The following is a 20,174-nucleotide window of genomic DNA, read 5'->3' on the forward strand; positions in this document are numbered from 1 at the left end:
CTATTTCACAACCCAGAAAAGCAAGACATCCTCGGTTGGCTTTCTAATAGCCACGGAATCAAGGGTTCTCAGGTGGAGATATTGTCGATGGAAATTCAGACGGTTTCACCCACAGTCACCTCTTTGAAACTTCTCAAACAGAGACTTTTTGAACAAGCCAAACCTTCAGACTTTGGTAGCCAAGCTAAATGTCAAAGGTTAGTATGATGTGATGCTGATGGGAGCTATTCGATCCATCCATTATTGCATGATATTAAACATAAAAACCTTAATATAGACTTTTTCATAAATATCAGGATTCTAAAATAAATCCCAGGACTTCTCTTATACATCTATGCGTCTCCACAAACCACGGCTCACGGAGCCCAGGTTGTAAGCTGTAAGCAAATTAAATATTTAAAATACTAACATTTTATTTATGTGCATCTTAGAATATACTTAGGCATGACTATGTTGCATATTTTACATGTTTTTTGTTTCCCCCCCCCCCCCCCCGGAGCACTTTTCCGGTTTCCGCAAGCAGCATACTAGAGATCCATCCTGGACCAACAAACTCTATCCCATTGCCTCTTTCCATGTAATCCTTAATATGTACAACACTCGTCCCCCTTTTATGGATTTCAAAGCCCCCCCCATATTTCAAATATATGAATGTATATATATTGCCACATTCTTGAAATCATGCATTTCTGCATTTCTATTGCACAAACTTGAAAGTTTTTTTTGTTTTGTTTTATATTTTTTAAGAGAACAGCTTTTTTTCATGTGTTGTGTTTATGAAGAGAATGCCTTTTGTCTTCCGTTTTCTCCAATGGCTTTTTTTTCATTTCCACCCACACATTTCACTCATCATGACCCTACGTTGTCTCTACTGAATAATAACTTTTCCATTCCTTTCTACCGCTAATCATTTTTCTTTAAAGTTTATGATTTTTTTTTTAAACAATATGATCATATTTTTGTGTCCCCCAACATATAGAAGCAAAATGCGTGGGCTACACGTTTGCCAAGCAGAGTAATAGTCCTCCTTGTAAATATTTCCTTTCCGTTGAGCGAATCGCTCTACTTTCCGGCTATTTCTCTTTTTGTTCGCTATTTCAAGCTCATCTCAATCAAGTTTTTTTTGTTTTTGTTGTTTTTTTTATGTCTCTTTCCCTCCCTCACCCCTGACTCGTTTCCTGTTCACTGCTTGTGGACATCCTCGCTACGCACAATCTTGTAGATGATCCAGTAGAAAGTGTTGAAGATAAGAAAAACCAAAGGAAACCCAATCCTGGACACCTTGTCAATCTTCTTGGCTCGGCTTATGAAGAGCTTACGCATCTCATCCGGGGACTTTGAGGCAGGAGGTGCAGAGCTGGTGGGGTTGTTGTTGTTGTTGCCTTTCACTGTGATTCCATCTTTGGCCTGGAGGCAAGCCGGGCCCATCCCGTAAGCGGCAAAGCTGAACCGCCCTTCACCGGTGTCCTCCTCCTGCAAGAGATTAAGCACAGGGCGCTACTCAAAACAAGACCACAGAATCATTGCACCCTCGCCAGTAGGCTTTCTCGTCTCCACTCTCCTAATCCCTCTCCTAATCCCGCTCAGCTGGTGCTATCTGGGCATCCACAGAAGTAAAACCTAATGCTGGATACACACGGTGCGTTCCCGCACTCGATTTCCCACTCGATTCCCATCGATTCGTTTATTTCCAACATGTCCAATTTGGATTTCGATGGATCGTTAGGTCGATTTGGCATACTTTGCATGCAAATCGACCTAACGATCCATCCAAATCCAAATCGGACATGTTGGAAATAAAGGAATCGACGGGAATCGAGCGTGAAATCGAATGCGCGAACGCACCGTGTGTATTCAGCATAAGAATTAAACAAGAGACCACCCACAAAGTAATACATTTTGCATGCAGTAGAAACTTGCAAAGTGATGAGGGCACATACGGTAATAAGCCATGTGACACTTTAAACAGTGATGTAGCTACAGAACTCGGGGCCCTAATGCGGAATTGGGACCCGCCCGCCCCCACAGTAAACAAATGTGCTCCTTTTCACACCAGTATAGTAACCAGATGTCCCCCCCCCCCCCCTCCAGTATGGTAGCTAGATGTGCTCCACTCCCTCACCCCATCCCCCCCCCCCCTGGCATAGCTAAGGAGATATGGGCCCGGGTGCAAGGTTTACATTGGGGCCCCCAAGCGCTCTATGCATAACAATTGATACGACGCACCAAAACCTGCCAAGGAGTTCCACAGTGTCAGAGGTGCTAAAAAGGAGATGGGGAGCAGATTATTAATGATTACTACTAATAAAAGCACCTATAGAAGTGATTACCAGCATAGGGCCAACAGAGAGCTAATACTGTGGTCGAGGGTGGACCCCAATGTGGTTGCTACCTCTGCACCCCCTATTGCTACGCCACTGCGCCCCCTATAGGTGCCCCCAGTATAGGTGACCCCAAGTTCAGTGAAAAATTGGAATACTGCAGAAATTTTAGGCCAATCAAAAGACTCAGATACTATTGCATTTTACCAAGTCTTGCGATTGGCCTAAAATTTCTGTGATATTCCGATTTCTGATGTAAACCTCCACATTCTCTCACACTACCGAGTATTTCCGAATTCCGAGTCTCGTGATTGGCCTAAAATTGTAATATTAGGCCAATCACAAGACTTGGAAATACTGAATAGTATTGGACCAATCAGAGAATGTGGAGGTTTACAGCGGAATACAATGAATATTTTGCATGTGTGTATGAATGTGTCGTTATTAAAGGTTGCCCCCTCTCCCTTTATTATGTTTGCTGTTTTTAACACAGTTTTATTTTCCGTTGGACGCCTCTTCCCCCTTTGTACTTAGCTATGTCTCCATTTGGACTGGAGAACTTTTTTCACTACAGATGCACTTTAAAGAGAGACTGAAGCCATTAAAATTACTGCTTTTTATTTCCCAGTCCTGTTCAGCATTAAGACCAAAGCTGATTCGCCGCATCCCCACGGGAGGACGAGGTATTTACCCCCCCCCCCCCCGAAATCCCGGGGCAAAATTTTACAACTTTCCAAGTGCAGATTTTGCTGCCCGGGGAGGCAGAGCTTTGCGCTGTAGCTCTGCCTCCAGGCCTGTCACTCTCCACCTCTCCCCACCCCTGTCAGTGAAAGAAGACTGAGAGGGGCAGGGAGAGGCAGAGATTGACAGGACTGGAGACAGAGTTTCTGCGCTCAGCTCTGCCTTTTTCAGGAAGTAACGCAGAATTTTGCCCTGGGGATTTTGGGTGGATAAATACATTGTTCTGCTGCGGGGATGCGGCAATTCATCTTTGATTTTAATGCTGAAGAGGACTGGGAAATAAAAAGTGGTAATTTTAATGGCTTCGGATTCTTTAATGGGAAAGAGGAAAAAAGCACATTCTGTATTTTTCTGCAATGCCGGAGCTTCTGGTAATCTATAATAAAGGCTTCTGACTACCATGACATAATACAGAGGACAGGATGACATCATCACTGATGCGTCATTCTGGGCCATTTGGCCAGCAGGTCCTCCTCTGGCAGTTGTCCTTCCTGCCGTGTTCTTACGCCGGTCCTGACTCTCCATCCTGCGCAATTCCCACTGACCACAAAATCATTTGAATGCCCTGTTATCTGACTTTCATTTTAAAAATGCTTCTTCGGCGATGAGTTTTGTAAGCAACGCCGACCTACCGACAGCAACACACCGCGAGACAGATCCCGTCACGCCTCCATACAGAATTACCTTCACTGAACAATTTTTCTCCAGAATTAAAATGGTCACGGTGACGGTATTTTCAAAGTGTGATTAGTGAGATCAGCAGTGAGCGGCGCTCGGAAATGAAGAACATCAATTATGCTGTTCTCTCCGAGAATTCTATTAACGTTAGGCACTGGCGGCAGAGCGGGCCTGGGGCTTGTGCGCACCGGTGAGGGGGGAGTGAGGCGACTCGCAGGCTCCCAGCAATGGAACGCATTTCTAGTAAACAACAGGGAATTCTGACATCGGCCCTGAAGCAAAAGTCTAACTCGATTCTGTGCAACCCTTTTCTTTTTGTTTTTGTATTTTTTAAATCCTGAGAAACGCAACAGGAGCCGCATGTGGCAGCCTTGCAAAGCAAAAATCTAAAATGTAAAAAACTGCGTCACCATCAGAAAACACTGCCAAATTCAGGGTTATCAAACTGGCACTTTAGCCTTCCCTCTTCTCTGTCCTTCCTTCCTTCCTTGTCTCTGTGCTCTTCCTTTCTTCCTTCCCCTACTCCTGTGTTTCCCTCTTACCTTTCTTTTCTGCTCCTCCCTTTTCTTATTTCTCATACCTCCCAACTTTTTGAGATGAGAAAAAGGAACACTTAAGCCATGCCCCTGCCACACCCCTGATCACGCCCCCTTCACACCCCTAGTCATGCATACCATAAAGATTTTATAAGAGAAATATGTTGTTTTATAATTCAAACCACACTGGCACTTTTTATCCTGGCTCATCTTCCTTCATAGTAACATTTTAAAATTAGTAATATATCAATTTAAAGGATGGGAATAAAGTTTGGAGTCAAACACATTTTTTAGTAGAGAAATATAAATATTTACATAGAAAGAGGGACAAAGGCCTCGATTCATCATTGTCTTTGAGATAACTTTTTCCAGTTTGTTAAATTACCGAATTCGAAGTTTAGCGATTTCTAGTTGTATTCATCAAGGTTTTTCCGCATTCGGTGTGAATTCGATAACAATTCGGTAACCATTCGGTAACGTGTCGATATTTCCATTTTACAGCGGTACTTTAACACAAGGCCATAAGATTCCCATGGAATTGTGGGTAAAAGGCAGTCCTTTGAGCACTACGTAGCAACATTCTGAATAGGGCTTTACACCTGGACCAGGATTCTGGAAGTGGTTGGGACAATCCCACAATTTGATAGGAGTCTTTTCTAAAAAATTATAGTGCAGCTAGCAAAATTAGTTAACCCTGACACTGCCTGTGTTCTCTTACAAGATGATTCAAGAGAAATGCAGATGTCGTGTTATAGCAAATAAATCTATTCTCTTACAAATTTATATGGTTGCAGACCTTATTCTTGCCCTTCTGCGCCTTTGAATCACTCTCAGCTGATACATAACCACTTCCAATGGCTCCATCTTCTCAGTCAGCAATGATCTGACAGGAATAACGACAGAGCAGTGAAGGAGAAAACTAATCCTAAATGTAACGCTAAACCACTCCCACTTTCTTTTTCATGAATTGCACTTTATTCCGTTTTAGCGAATCGTTACCGAATCGTTACCGAATGTTCGCTAACAGCTGTAGATAACTTTGATGAATCCTGAAATGAAGTTAACAAATTCGGTATTTTACCAAACTGTTGTTAACAAATTTGCTAAGTGTTGATGAATCGAGGCCTTTAGTCCTGAAAGAGGGACAAATGAGGAGGAAAGAGGGACAGAGGGGCAGGGCTCCCAAAGAGGGACTGTCCCTCCAAAAGAGGGACAGTTGGGAGCCATGATTTCTTTTCCTCTCTCGGCAGGAAAAAAGGGTGCAAGAGCCCTTTAGGGAAAAAAAACTGTGCCGCCGTAGGCACCTATTATAAGAGCTTTGATTCGCGGCAAAGAAAGGAAATTAGGGCATGGCGGTGGCTGCTAGAAAATTACTCTCTTTGCCGTGAATACCGGCTTTTATAATGGCTGCGATATGCGGCAATCAAGGTAAATTTCTGCACCTGGAGGTACCCGATTAGCGGTAGTGATTTGAAATATGGGTGCTGAGGCTTGCGGAAATTCAAATAGCGGCATTGCATTTCCGCTCTGCAATGCCGCTATTTGCATTTCTGCCAGCATTTCCGCTCTGCAATGCCGCTATTTGCATTTCTGCCAGCATTTCCGCTCTGCAATGCCGCTATTTGCATTTCTGTCAGCATTTCTGCTCTGCAATGCCGCTATTTGCATTTCTGCAAGCTCCAGCACCCAGGATTATTTCAAATCACTACCACTAATTGGGCGCCTCTAGGCACTGAAATTTACCTTGATTGCAGCACATCGGCTTTGTGGTAGAGAGGGAAGGAAAGCTTTGGGATGGGGGTTAAGGTTAGGCACCACCAGGGGGGTCTTAGGGTTAAACATCACCTTGGGGGTCCTTAGGTTTAGGCACCATAAGGGGGTCTTAGGGTTAGGCACCACCAGAGGGGTCTTAGAGTTAGGCACCACCAGAAGGAGGGTCTTAAGGTTATGCACCAGGGGAGGGTCTTTGGGTTTAGGTAGCACCAGGGGGGTCTTAGGGTTAGGCACCACTATGGGAGTATTAGGGTTTGGCACCACCACAGGGGTCTTAGGGTTATGCACCACCAGAGGGGGTTTTAGGGTTAGGCACCACCGGGGTGGTCTTAGGGGTAGGTACCAGGGGGAGGATCTTAGGGTTAGGCACCACCATGGGGGTCTTAGTGTTAGGCACCACCGGGGGGGGTCTTAGGGTTAGGCACCACCATGGGGGTCTTAGTGTTAGGCACCACCAGGGGGGTTTTAGGGTTTGGCACCACCAGGGGTGTCTTAGGGTTAGGCACCACCAGGGGGGTTTTAGGGTTTGGCACCACCAGGGGGGTCTTAGAGTTAGGTACCACCAGGGGAGACTTGGGGTTAGGCACCACCACGGAGGTGTCTTAGGGTTAGGCACCACCAGGAGGGTCTTTGTACCAGGCACCACCAGGGGGGGTCTTTGGGTTAGGCACCACCATGGGGGGTCTTAGTGTTAGGCACCACCAGGGGGTCTTAGAGTTAGGTACCACCAGGGGAGACTTGGGGTTAGGCACCACCGGGGAGGTGGTCTTAGGGTTAGGCACCACCAGGGGGGTTAGGCATCGGTAGTGGTTCTGTGTGAGAGTAGGGTTAGGTTCAGGTTTTATGTGTATTCTCTGGTGAAATGCTGCCACATTACTTGTCTTGCTGTCTGAAGGGGTCTTCCTGCTGTTTCTGGGCCTTTGCTGTTTGTGGGTGGGGGGGAGGGGGGGACGTTGTCTGATTACCTTCAGTGTTACTTTGCCTGTGTTTTGGGAGAAAACTTGGGCCCACTGTCTTTGTGTTACACTGGTACATTACAGTTAGTTCCGCCCACATCATGTTATGGCCACACCCATTTGTTTTAATTAGACAGCGATGCACAGCAGAGGGCGGATAACTTACGCATGCCGCCACCTTAGCCGATGCGTTCCACTCTAGTTCAACGTCACTTCCGTGCTTTCTTCTTCCAGGTTGTAGGAGGAAACATAAGAGTGACATGGAATGGGAGTGGAGCGCATTGGCTAAGCCGGCGGCATGGGTAAGTTAAGCTGGGGGCAGCGCTTTCTGAGGGGGGCCCACATCCAAATTCCCCATCGGGGCCCAGAGGTCTGTAGCTACTCCACTGAGTGCCAGTACTACATTCCGAGTCATAGAGGAGGTTACCTTGTGGTGTCGCCTCCTCCTCCGAAAACGCAGCAGCTCCTTGTGTTGTCGGGATACAAAGTTGACGGCGGCGTACTCCAGCAGGGCAGAGAAGACAAACAGCAGACACACGGCCATCCAGATATCAATGGCTTTCACATAGGACACCTGCAAGAAAGATGGAGTCATGTGGAGATTATTGTATGAAGCAAACCTGTGAAGACATTGTACAGGTTGGCTGCCATCTTGCTATCATCTTATCTCTGCGTTATTTTTCTTCACTTTAAAGAGAACCTGAAGTGGCATATTGAAATCCTAACAGGACCCAGAGGCATGTCGTGTGCACAACGACATGCCTCTGGGTCATTCTATCGCCGCTGCCAGCCCCCCCTGCGCTCTGTGTCCCCCCCTTAAAAGATCGCCAGGCTAGCAACAATCTGCTCCCCCCTGCCGCTCTCCGCCTCTGTTAGGAGTACTACCTGAGTAGCGGCTTGGCTTCCTATTGGCGGAAGCTAACAGAGGCGGAGAGCAGCAGGGGGAGCAGCTTATCGAGGGGGCGCTGCGGAGGAGGCTGATTGACAGCCTCACATAAACAAAGCAGGCTAGCGACAAGCAGATTGTTGCTAGCCTGGTGATCTTTTAAGGGGGGGGGGGACAGCAGAGCGCAGGGGGAAGCTGGCAGCGGCGATAGAATGACCCAGAGGCATGTCATTGTCATTGTGCACACAATATGCCTCTGGGTCCTATTAGGATTTCAATATGCCACCTCGGTTTCTATTTAAAATGACCATTTTTATAGGTTTATGCTTTTACTGGCTGGATATGACAATGGCTCTGATTCATAAAGACACACTGGCCTCAATTCACTAAGGGCAGCTCGGTAAAATAATTTAGGTCGGTAAAATGTCACATTCAGTATTTTACACTTTGTTTCCAAATTCACTCAGATTTACCGCATGTGGTAGAAGTTTGGTAATATATCGAATAAACATGCTTCAGTTCACTAAGCCCTGCTCGGTAAGTCTCACCAGCCGTGGAGCAGGTCAGGCAGGAAGCTGGGAGTTTTTGCAGTAGATAGATTTTCGGATCAGCACTGCACAGAATCAATCGGGAGCAGATCAGACATGATGGAAATGATTGATTTGACCCATCGATCTGACGGGAAATTGCATGGTGTGTACCACCAGCCCTTAAAGCAAACCTAAAGCAAAAATGAATTGTATGTGTAATACGGATAATGAATAGGACATTAGTAGCAAAGAAAAGCATCTTATATTTTTATTTTCAGTTATATAGCTTTTTATAACATTGCAACATTCTGTCACAGCTGCCATTTTAAAGCCACACCCTTTTAAAGAGACTCTGTAACAAAAATGTCATCCTGTTTTCTACTATCCTACAAGTTCCTAAACCTGTTCTAATGTGCTCTGGCTTACTGCAGCATCTTTCTACTACCACCATCTCTGTAATAAATCAGCTTATCTTTCCCCTGTCGGACTTGTCGGCCTGTGTCTGGAAGGCTGCCAACTCTTCAGTGCTGTGGTTCTGTGATTCACGCCCCCCTCCACGCCCCCTCTATGCATGCCCCCCCCCCCTTCACGCCCCCTCTATGCACACTCCCGTGTGTGTTATTTACATTAGGCTGCCTCTCTGCTCTCTTATCTTTTACAATAAGCTGGATAAATCGTCCTCTGAGCTGGCTGGGCTTTCACAAACTGAGGAATTAGACACGGGCAGAGCTGTCTGCAGGAAGAAACAACCTGTCACTATTCAGTGCATGAGAGCTGCAGGGGGAAAGAAACACACAAATCATCTCTTGAGTTTCAAAAGGAAGGGTGTATACAGCCTGCTTGTGTATGGATGTATTTTCTATGTGTGGACATGCTGTACATCAACCTACTTCCGGTTTTGGTGGCCATTTTGTTTGTTTACAAACAAACTTTTTAAAACTGTTTTTGACTACTTTTTATGCGGCGAGGAGCGGCGAAATTGTGACAGAGGGTAATAGGAGATGTCCCCTAACGCACTGGTATGTTTACTTTTGTGCAATTTTAACAATACAGATTTTCTTTAAGCTATAAAACAAAGTAGAAATAATGACCCTTTGAACCTTCCTGCAGTACAACCTTATCTCAAGCTGTTGCTCACTGTTTCTTAGCTGTTTAAGTGCTTCAGTAAACAGGACTGTGTTGGACCCAAGTTAGGTCGGTAAGCTCAGAGAAGCTCTTTTGCAGAAATAGCAACTGAAGTTTCTTAACTCTTCATTTACTGGAAACAACATGAGACTCTTTTCTTTGCTGCTAATATTGTATTTTTTAGCTGTACTCAGGGCCGGATTTAGCATAAGGCACTATAGGCACGTGCCTACAGGCGCCCGATGATGGAAAGGCTCTCCCCTCCCCAAGTGCTACCCTCCTATTTACTATGGAATGAAAACGGCGCATGCAGAACATTTTAAAAAAGGAAAAAAAACATTACTGAGCATGTGCAACACAAATAACGCAGCAGATTCATTGCTAAACGCACAGCATGCAGCACTTTCTAATAACGCTACACATTACACACTAACGCAACGTGTGCACTGTGAATGTCGCACAGACTTAGTATTGCTGTGCGTTACTCTGCGTTAAAGTATTTTATAACGTGCGACTTTAACGTCGCACTGTGCAAGAGCCCTAATACTACTTGGGGGCACCTCTAGCTACTTAATATTGAGGGTTCTTCTGGCTACCTAATACTAAGGGGCACTTGTAGCTACCTATGATGGGCAAGGGAAGTAAGGGAGAAGTGACAGCTGGGCCAGCCAGCACACTTGGGGTGCAGTTTGGTGTGTGATTGCAGGATCATGGAGGGCGGAGTCTAGGGTGCCGGGACATCTGTTCCTATAGGCTCCTGGGATGTAAATCCAGGCCTGCATGCATGGAGGGCGGAGTCTAGGGTGCCAGGACATCTGTGCCTATAGGCTCCTGTGAGGTAAATCCAGGCCTGCATGCATGGAGGGCGGAGTCTAGGGTGCCAGGACATCTGTGCCTATAGGCTCCTGTGATGTATATTCGGGTCTGTGTGCATGGAGGGCGGAGTCTAGGGTGCCAGGACATCTGTGCCTATAGGCTCCTGTGATGTATATTCGGGTCTGTGTGCATGGAGGGCGGAGTCTAGGGTGCCGGGACATCTGTGCCTATAGGCTCCTGTGATGTAAATCCAGGCCTGCATGCATGGAGGGCGGAGTCTAGGGTGCCAGGACATCTGTGCCTATAGGCTCCTGGGATGTAAATCCAGGCCTGCATGCATGGAGGGCGGAGTCTAGGGTGCCAGGACATCTGTGCCTATAGGCTCCTGTGATGTATATTCGGGTCTGTGTGCATGGAGGGCGGAGTCTAGGGTGCCAGGACATCTGTTCCTATAGGCTCCTGGGATGTAAATCCGGCCCTGCATGCATGGAGGGTGGAGTCTAGGGTGCCAGGACATCTGTGCCTATAGGCTCCTGTGATGTATATTTGGGTCTGTGTGCATGGAGGGCGGAGTCTAGGTGCCAGGACATCTATGCCTGTAGGCTCCTGTGATGTAAATCCTGGCCTGCATGCATGGAGGGCGGAGTCTAGGGTGCCGGGACATCTGTGCCTATAGGCTCCTGTGATGTAAATCCGGGCCTGCATGCATGGAGGGCGGAGTCTAGGGTGCCAGAACATCTGTGCCTATAGGCTCCTGTGATGTAAGTCCGGGCCTGCATGCATGGAGGGCGGAGTCTAGGGTGCCAGGACATCTGTGCCTATAGGCTCCTGTGATGTAAATCCGGGCCTGCATGCATGGAGGGCGGAGTCTAGGGTGCTAGGACATCTGTGCCTATAAGCTCCTGTGATGTAAATCTGGGCCTGCATGCATGGAGGGCGGAGTCTAGGGTGCCGGGACATCTGTGCCTATAGGCTCCTGTGATGTAAATCCGGGCCTGCATGCATGGAGGGCGGAGCCTAGGGTGCCGGGACATTTGTGCCTATAGGCTCCTGTGAGGTAAATCTGGGACTGGCTGTACTACACATACAATCATTATCTCATACGTTTATTTTCCCTTTAGGTTTGCTGTAACTACAAGCAAGCTGTTTACAGTTGTTAAAACTCTTCAATTCCTATTATACACCAGCAGACTTGCCTTACTGAGAACTCCGAATAAAACAGATTCTCCTCCTTTTCCTCAATGACGTTCTAAACATGAAGGCCCAGATGAGAATGAGAAGACAGAGAGATGAGACTGAAATAAGAATGACATGAAACATGAGAAATGGTTAGCGTGACCTTGAGACGTGACATTGAGCTGAGACCTCGTCGTGACGGCGAGGATTGACAATGATAAGTGACATGGCCGCTTTAAAGGGAACGTCTGGGGAGAAGACATCACTTTAAGGTTAAAGAAATGAACCACTTCAGCCTTCATTGTTTTTTTACCTTATGCATCATTTCAGCGCTCCTCCCATTCGTTTGCCAATAACTTTATCACTAATTATCACAACGAAAGGATCTATAGCTTGTTTTTCCGCCACCAATTAGGCTTTCTTTGGATGGTACATTTTGCTAGGATTTTTTTTTCCTAAATGCATTTTAACGGGAATATTAAGAAAAAAATTGAAAAATAATTCATAACTTCTCAGTTTTTGGCCATTATAGTTTTCAATTAATACATGCTACCATAATTAAAACCCACATATTTGATTTACCCATTTGTCCTGGTTATTAAACCATTTAAATTATGCCTCTATCACAATGTATGGCACCAATATTTTGTTTGGAAATAGAGGTGCATTTTATCAGTTTTGTGTCTATCACTATTTACAAGATTATAAATTTTAAAAATTACAATAATATACCCTCTAGACATACATAATAAAAAAGTTCAGTCCCTAAGGTGACTATTTATGTATTTTTTTATAGTCTTTTTTTTATTATTTCATTGTTGGGGGTACTATGGGAGAGTGTGGGAGGAAAGAATTAATTTTAAATGTACTTCTTGTTCTTTTTTTTAAATACATTTATGTAGTTGTAATTTTACTATTTGGCCACCAGATGTCCGCAGTCAGGAAGTGAAGAGAGGACGTGTAACTTCTTTTTTTCTGAATGATCGTGGCTCATAGAAGCCGCCAATCATTACAATGGGGACTTAGATCAATAAATGGGAACTGCGCTCCCATTCATTGATCTCCAGGCTAAGGAGCAGCCAGTGATGAGTACCCCTACAGGTGAATGCACAATTGGCCGTGGGGACGGGGTTTTTCATGGACGTAGCTCCTACATCTAGCATGCATTTTTGGATGTAGGAGCTACGTCCGAAAAGCTTAAGTAGTTAAAGGACAAAAAAAAATGCTAAAGGCAATTATTCCATGGGTGTATTGTGTAAGCCAGGCATGGGCAAACTCGGCCCTCCAGCTGTTACGGAACTACAAGTCCCACAATGCATTTGCCTTTATGAGTCATGACTGTGGCTGTCAGACCCCTGAAATGCATTGTGAGACTTGTAGTTCCTTAACAGCTGGAGGGCCATGTTTGCCCATGCCTGGTGTAAGCAGTGTAAGCAGCCGAAGGATTCCCCATACATTACTGGATGGGTCGGCAGATTGGACCTTTATCATGTCCATAGTTACATGGTACAATTTTTTCATTTTTTCCCTATTAGATAATTTCATTCTATTATTCTGTTAGATCGAATATAACATTTTTTTCCAACATGTCCGATTGGATTTTCTATTGAAAAAACAGGATAATCCTTCGCTTTTCTTAATAAAAAAAAAATATATTTTCGATTCAATCATTTTGGTCGAATAAAATGGAAATTAAAATGTTTTTATAGTACCATATATGGGCACCGTTAGATGGATCCCTCTCTGATCTGACAGTGATCTATTGCTGCCGGTGTAGTCCAGACAGATTTCCAATAGATCTCAGCATGAGCCCATGGTGAGTGTGGAAGTGGGGCTTGGCTTACCTGTCCACCGGCGCTATTCTTTCCATCGTCACCGCCACCAGGCACCTGTACCATGTGACCTGACAGCACGTGTGTGTGACCTCGTACATGACGCCAGGTGGTCCAGGTGGTGATGTAGAGAAGGCTTGGGCCAATGGAGGAGGTGGGCTAAGCACTGCTTCCACACTCACCTCGGGCCCGGGGGGGTAAACATTACACATGGGGGAGAGAATGGCTGGGGGTACGTCAGTCATTGGGAAATCAACGCCACTACCGACGCTCACCTGACCAACTTGTTCCAAACAATATCATTCCAGTATGTTGGATACATTGTTTTGATCAATGTGGGTGGGGGATTGCTCAAAACTAAAACTGGGCCAGATGCTAATTTCGGAGGATTGGGGGGGGGGGGGCAAGGCCATGCGCAGTTGCTTGGGTGGCACGGGCCCATTGGCCTAGCACCCGTTATTTAATGGGCGGGTGTTTTTACTAGTGGTACTATAAACTATGTGCAGTAGTTCTCTCTTGTATTATTTATGCACACCGAGGGAGATACACTGGGCGCTATCACTGTCACTTCACTGTCAAAATAAGAAAAAAAAAAAAAACATAAACTAAACTCCAGAAGAAAGACATAGTAATGCAGCCATTCCTGCACTATATTATGCGGCTACACGATTTTAAACTCAGCCCTTTTTATTGCGGATTAGTCCTGATCCTCAATCAACAAATGCAACTGTTCAAAGATTCATATTAAAGTGACAAAGAAAAAATAAATAAATAAAAAACTTACATAGAAATGTGTGAATTGTTACATAATACATCCACAGACAATATACTGTAAATCCAGGCATTTTTGATTGCTGCCCTTTAACAGAATTCGGGACCATCTTGTTTCAACGTTATTTATTTTGGAACAGTCTGTTTTTTGGGGGGAGCAAGAGGTCTGGAATAAATATTAGCATCAAACAAAAACTTCCAACCTAATCCTGACATTGTAGCCAATCAGGCTACACACCCTCCTGGAGCCCCCCCCCCCCCCCCCCCCTATAAAAGGCAGGCAGCGTCAGGCTTTTTACTCACTTGTGTGCCTGCAGTAATTGGACAAGGGAGAGCTGCTGCAGAGAGACCTATAGGTAAAGCTTACTTGGACTCTTGTAGGCTTGTTAGCTTGCTACTTGCTGATTCTTATTGTTAAAAAGGCACCCCAGCCACAACAGCTCTTTTGAGAGCTAATCTTGTTCTTGTGATCTAATTTTTTTTTTGTGTGGCCCACTTGCATTATATACAGCCCTGTCAGTCAGTCGTAGATGGCCTTTGGCCCCTTGGTGGTATAATTATTACTACTGTGCCAGGTGCACATTATAATACCCATCAGTGCATATAACTACCTGTTGTTCACTTCAGTGCACCCACCTACCTATGTGAGCGCTCGCAGTGTCACTGTGCCTGTCCGGTACCTGTCTGTGTGTGACAGTAGCACATTCCAATACCCATCACTGCATATACCCACCTGTTGTTCACAGTGCCCCCACTTACCTACATGAACGCACGCAGTGTGGTATTTAATACTACCAGTCACTGTACCTGTTCACGCCACGTGTGTGTGACAGGTGCACATTTGTAATACATTACCCATCACTGCATATACCTACGTGAGCGCACGCAGTGTGATATACCATTCCGTGCATACCTGTTAACTCCACCTGTGTGACTGCACATTGTATTAGTCAAGTCAGTGCTTACCTTTCACTTCATCCCCCCAATATGGACAAAACAGGTAGAGGCAGAGGTAGAGGCAGGCCCAGAGGAAGGCCACCCGGCGAGGCCATGCTGATGTGGTTTCGTGCGGCCCTGGACCAAAGTATAGTGCTCAGAAGAACGCACATCCCATCAACTCCCAAGATTATCAGGACGTGGTTGACTATTTAACACAGAACACCTCATCTTCCGCAGCCACCAGCGCTACTACAAGCACCACATCCGCTGCATTTGACACTTCGCAGGAGTTATTTGGTGGGGAAATCACTGATGCACAGCCATTGTTGTTACAACCAGATCAAGGCGCTAAGCAAGTTATACCACCTCATATGTCTGAGTTAGGCAACGTAACGTGTGAGGAGGAGAATGATGATGAAGTACCTGCTGTTGGTGCAGTTTTGTAGGTGTCTGAGGCAAGCGAAGCTGGGCAGGATGATTATGATGATGATACAGATGCCACGTGTGTTCCCAATAGAGGAGATGAACAGGGGGACAGTTCAGAGGGGGAGTCAGAGAGGAGTAGGAGGAGACGGGTTCCTGAAAAAATCAGGGGGAGCTCGTCGTCAGAAACAGCTGGTGGCAGTGTCCGGCGCCATGTATCGCCACCTATGGATAGCCAGCCAACATTCCCTTCAATGTCAGCTGCTGATGCCACCGTAGTGCCATCACCCCAGGGGGGCTCAGCGGTTTGGAAATTTTGAAGTGTGTCTGCCTCAGATCAGAGCAATGCCATCTCTTCTCTCTACCTCCAAAAATTGAGCCGTGGAAAGGCCAACACCCACGTAGGGACAACTGCCTTACGAAGGCACATGCAGAAAAGGCACAAACTGCAATGGGAAGAGCACCAGAGGAAAAGCAGCACACAAAAGAAAAGCCACCCTCCTTCTCCTCTTCCTCCTTCAGGTGCAGCATCTTCAGACGCTTTCTCCCCTGCACCTTCACAGCCACCCTCCTCCACTCCGCCTCTGACTTTGAGCGGTTCCTGCTCCTCTGCCCACAGCAGCCAGGTGTCTGTGAAGGAAATGTTTGAGCGGAAGAAGCCAATTTTTGCCAGTCACCCCCTTGCCCGGCGTCTGACAGCTGGCTTGGCGGAACTGTTAGCTCGCCAGCTGTTACCATACAAGCTGGTGGACTCTGAGGCCTTCCGTAAATTTGTGGCCATTGGGACACCGCAGTGGAAGATACCAGGCCGCAATTATTTCTCTAAAAAGGCGATACACAACCTGTACCGTGAAGTTGAGAGGCAAGTGGTGTTATCTCTGGCACACAGCGTTGGGTCAAGGGTCCACCTGACCACAGATGCCTGGTCTGCCAAGCACGGTCAGGGCAGGTACATTACTTACACAGCCCATTGGGTCAACCTGGTGACCGATGGCAGCAAGCAGGGAGTATGTGGCTGTGCAGCGGACCAACTTGTGACACCTCCACGGCTTGCAGGCAGGCCTCCTGCCACCTCCTCTCCTCCTGCTAGTGCTACATCCTCTTCACTGTCATCATCCTCCTCCTCCTTGGCTCAGTGGCAGTTCAACTCTACTGGTGCTGCGATCTCCTCTCCAGCTACACAGCCCCAGCTCCCCAGGGCCTATGCTGCATGCCAGGTACGATGGTGTTACGCCATCTTAGACATGTCTTGCCTCAAAGCGAAGAGTCACACTGGAGCAGCTCTCCTGGCTGCTCTTAACAAACAGGTGGATCAGTAGCTGACCCCGCACCAGCTGGAGATCGGCAACGTGGTGTGTGACCAGAGCCGGAACAAGGTCCTCCAGCACCCAAGGCTGAGACACCAAAGTGATAACCCCCCCCCTTTCCATCACACACTGATTACTATTAGAGTAAGTGGCGGCCCAGGGCCACTAACCCCCCCCCCCCCCCCCCAACACCTTAATCTCTAGTTATCTGGCTTGCAGTCACTGCCATATATGTCCTTTTCTTATTTCACTTCGCTACAAACACAATAGGAGAATGATAGCTGAGTGAGTTGTGCGCCCCCTCCTACACTTTGCCCTGAGGCTGGAGCCTCTCTCGCCTCGGCCCGGCCTTGTGTGTGACAACAGCAGCAATCTCATTTCCGCTTTGAATTTGGGAAAGCTGACACATGTACTCTGCATGGCACATGTGCTGAATCAAAGATTTGTGTCAAAGTACCCAGGCTTAGAGGACGTCCTGAAGCAGGCCAGGAAGTTGTGTGGGCATTTCAGGCGGTCTTACACGGCCATGGCACGCTTTGCCAATATTCAGCGGGGAGACAAGTTGCCGCCGAGACGCCTGATTTGCGATAGCCCGACTCGCTGGAATTCTACCCTCCTTATGTTCTCTCACCTGCTAGACCAGGAGAAAGCCGTCACCCAGTACCTCTATGATTACAGTAGAAAGACACGGTCTGGGGAGATGGGGATGTTCTTGCCCAACAACTGGACACTCATGTGAAATGCATGCAGGCTTATGCATCAGCCTATGAGAGCGATCTGTTTGTGAGGCTCAGTGACAGAGTTGTCCCCCGTATAGGGCTGCACTAGATCGCAGCGCTGTACATGTAATTTTGGCCGTTTTTTAACATTTTAATTTACAGCCTGCCAGCTGCGATTATGGCTGGCAGCTTGTTTACGGAGCAGTGCTCCTTAACTCAGCAGGGAAGTGCAAACCCTGCAAATCTCCGCCCACCACTCTTGACGCCTTTCGGCATTACGGAGTCCTGGGGGAGCCACCGCCCTGGCGCCTATCGGCGTTAGGCGGAAGGGGTTAAACCAACCCTTACCCTCCTACGCTGATACTTTCAGGCTCAGGAGTCCGAGGAAATGACATTTTGTGCGCCCAAATTTTCACAACACTCCAAAAACTTGCACTCATAAAGAAAGAAACCCATACAAAATGACTACTGGCCACATGAATGATTTGAGGAATCCTTGCCCAGTCAGACATCTGTCTCTGTGGCCGCATTCTAGTTCTCTGTTTTTCTGCTAGTGTTCCAACCCTACGTTTGCCGGCAGCCTGTTTCAGCTCAGTTTCCAACTCAGATGACTTCCTCTTGTTTTTCCTCTGATAGGTTTTGCCAAATTCCTGATTTAACCTCTGGCTTTCCTCAAACTCGTGCTTGATGTGTTCTGTACAAATGATAACTGCTTGTCCTGTCCCCTGGTCTATCCTGATCAGTATCTACTGCATTATTTGGTTAGTTTGGTCTCTGTGAGTTTTAAGCGGTTATTTCTGGTCTATATTTGTAAAGTAATCCAAGTTTTTTAGTATTTTTTTTAGTATTTAAAAAGTGCCTTCACCTTCCACAGCAATTTACAGAGTCATGTCACTGACTGTCCTCAGAGGAGCTCACAATCTAATCCTACCATAGTCATAGTCTAATGTCTTACCATATTATTATTATGTATTTATATAGCACTGACATCTTCTGCAGCCATTTACAGAGTACATAGTCATGTCACTGACTGTCCTCAGAGGAGCTCACACTCTAATCCCTAACATAGTCATAGTCTAATGTCCTACCATATTATTATTATGTATTTATATAGCACTGACATCTCCTGCAGCACATTACAGAGTACATAGTCCTGTCACTGACTGTCCTCAGAGGAGCTCACTATCTAATCCCACCACAGTCATTGTCTAATGTCCTACCATATTATTATTATGTATTTATATAGCACTGACATCTTCTGCAGCACATTACACAGTACATAGTCATGTCATTGACTGTCCTCAGAGGGGCTCACAATCAAATTCCTACTATAGTCATATGTGCACTGTAGTCTGCCCAATTTTAAGGTTAAGATAACTAACTTATCTTTGGTATGTGGAAGGAAAGCCACGCAGTCATGGGAAGAACATACAAACTCTTGCTGCCCAAGTTTTATATATATGAAGGACTTGGATTAATTTACAAATATAGACCAAAAATATCCCCTTAAAAACTGATATTAAACTCCCCTAATACTGGGAAGTGGGGAATTTCTACAATCAGGTATGCACTGACTTGACTAATACAATGTGCAGTCGCACAGGTACAGCGAACAGTTATGCAGTGACTGGTATAAAACTGCGTGCTGTCACACAGGTGCAGTGAACAGGTGTGCACGGACTGGTATCAATACAATGTGCAGCCGTCACACACACAGGTACACTAAACAGGTATGCAGTGACTGGTGTCAATACAATGTGCAGCTGTTACACACACAGGTACACTGAACAGTTATTCAGTGACAGGTATATAACACTGCGTGCTGTCACGCAGGTACAGTGAACATGAACAGTGACTGGTATTACAAATGTGCAGCTGTTACACACATGAACAGTTCATGAAATGGACCTTAACTGTTTCTTCGTATTAGGCTCTCTACACTCTACTTATCTGATCTCTGTGTTCCTTCCTTGCCCACCCCCTGCACTCTTTATCTATGCTCTACACTCTATCTGCTCTTTTCTTGTTCTCTGCACTCTCTTCCCCACTGTCTGCACTTTTTGCTCACCCTGTACTCTTTATCTGCGCTCTACACTCTTTGCCTGATCTCTGCACTCTTTGCCCACTCTCTGAAAGCTTTGCCCACCCTCTGTACACTTTATCTGTGCTCTACACTCTTTGTCAGCCCTTTGCCTGTTCTCTGCACTCTTTGCCCCACTGTCTGCACTCTTTCCCACCCTGTACTCTTTATCTGCGCTCTACACTATTTTCCTGATCTCTGCACTCTTTGCCCACTCTCTGAAAGCTTTGCCCACCCTCTGTACACTTTATCTGTGCTTTACACTCTTTGTCTGCCCTTTGCCTGTGCTATGCACTCTTTGCCCACCCTGTACTCTTTATCTGTGCTCTACACTCTTTGCCTGATCTCTGCACTCTTTGCCCACTCTCTGAAAGCTTTGCCCACCTTCTGTACTCTTTATCTGCGCTCTACATTCTTTGCCTGATCTCTGCACTCTTTGCCCACTCTCTGCACATTTTGCATGCCTGCTGTTTTCTTTATCTATCCTCTACACTCTTTGTCTGCCCTTTGCCTGATCTCTGCACTCTTTTCCCACTGTCTGCACTCTTTGCCCACCCTGTACTCT

The 20,174-nt window shown here is 46.3% G+C and overlaps 1 protein-coding gene across 1 annotated transcript in view; it reads right to left on the reverse strand.

The window, feature by feature from the left end:
- Window positions 1-907: 907 nt before the first annotated feature.
- GLRA1 (glycine receptor alpha 1) overlaps window positions 908-20,174 on the reverse strand; it is a 284,975-nt gene continuing 265,708 nt past the window's right edge. Inside the window, exons 8-9 of the mRNA XM_068273147.1 lie at window positions 7,433-7,579; window positions 908-1,473 (exon numbers count right to left, since the gene is read on the reverse strand). Coding sequence (XP_068129248.1) covers window positions 1,183-1,473; window positions 7,433-7,579 — 438 coding nt within the window. The 3' untranslated portion in view covers window positions 908-1,182. The remainder of the gene's footprint in view (window positions 1,474-7,432; window positions 7,580-20,174) is intronic.

The sequence above is a fragment of the Hyperolius riggenbachi genome, chromosome 3, assembly GCF_040937935.1.
Source record: "Hyperolius riggenbachi isolate aHypRig1 chromosome 3, aHypRig1.pri, whole genome shotgun sequence".
Taxonomy (NCBI): Eukaryota; Metazoa; Chordata; class Amphibia; order Anura; family Hyperoliidae; genus Hyperolius; species Hyperolius riggenbachi.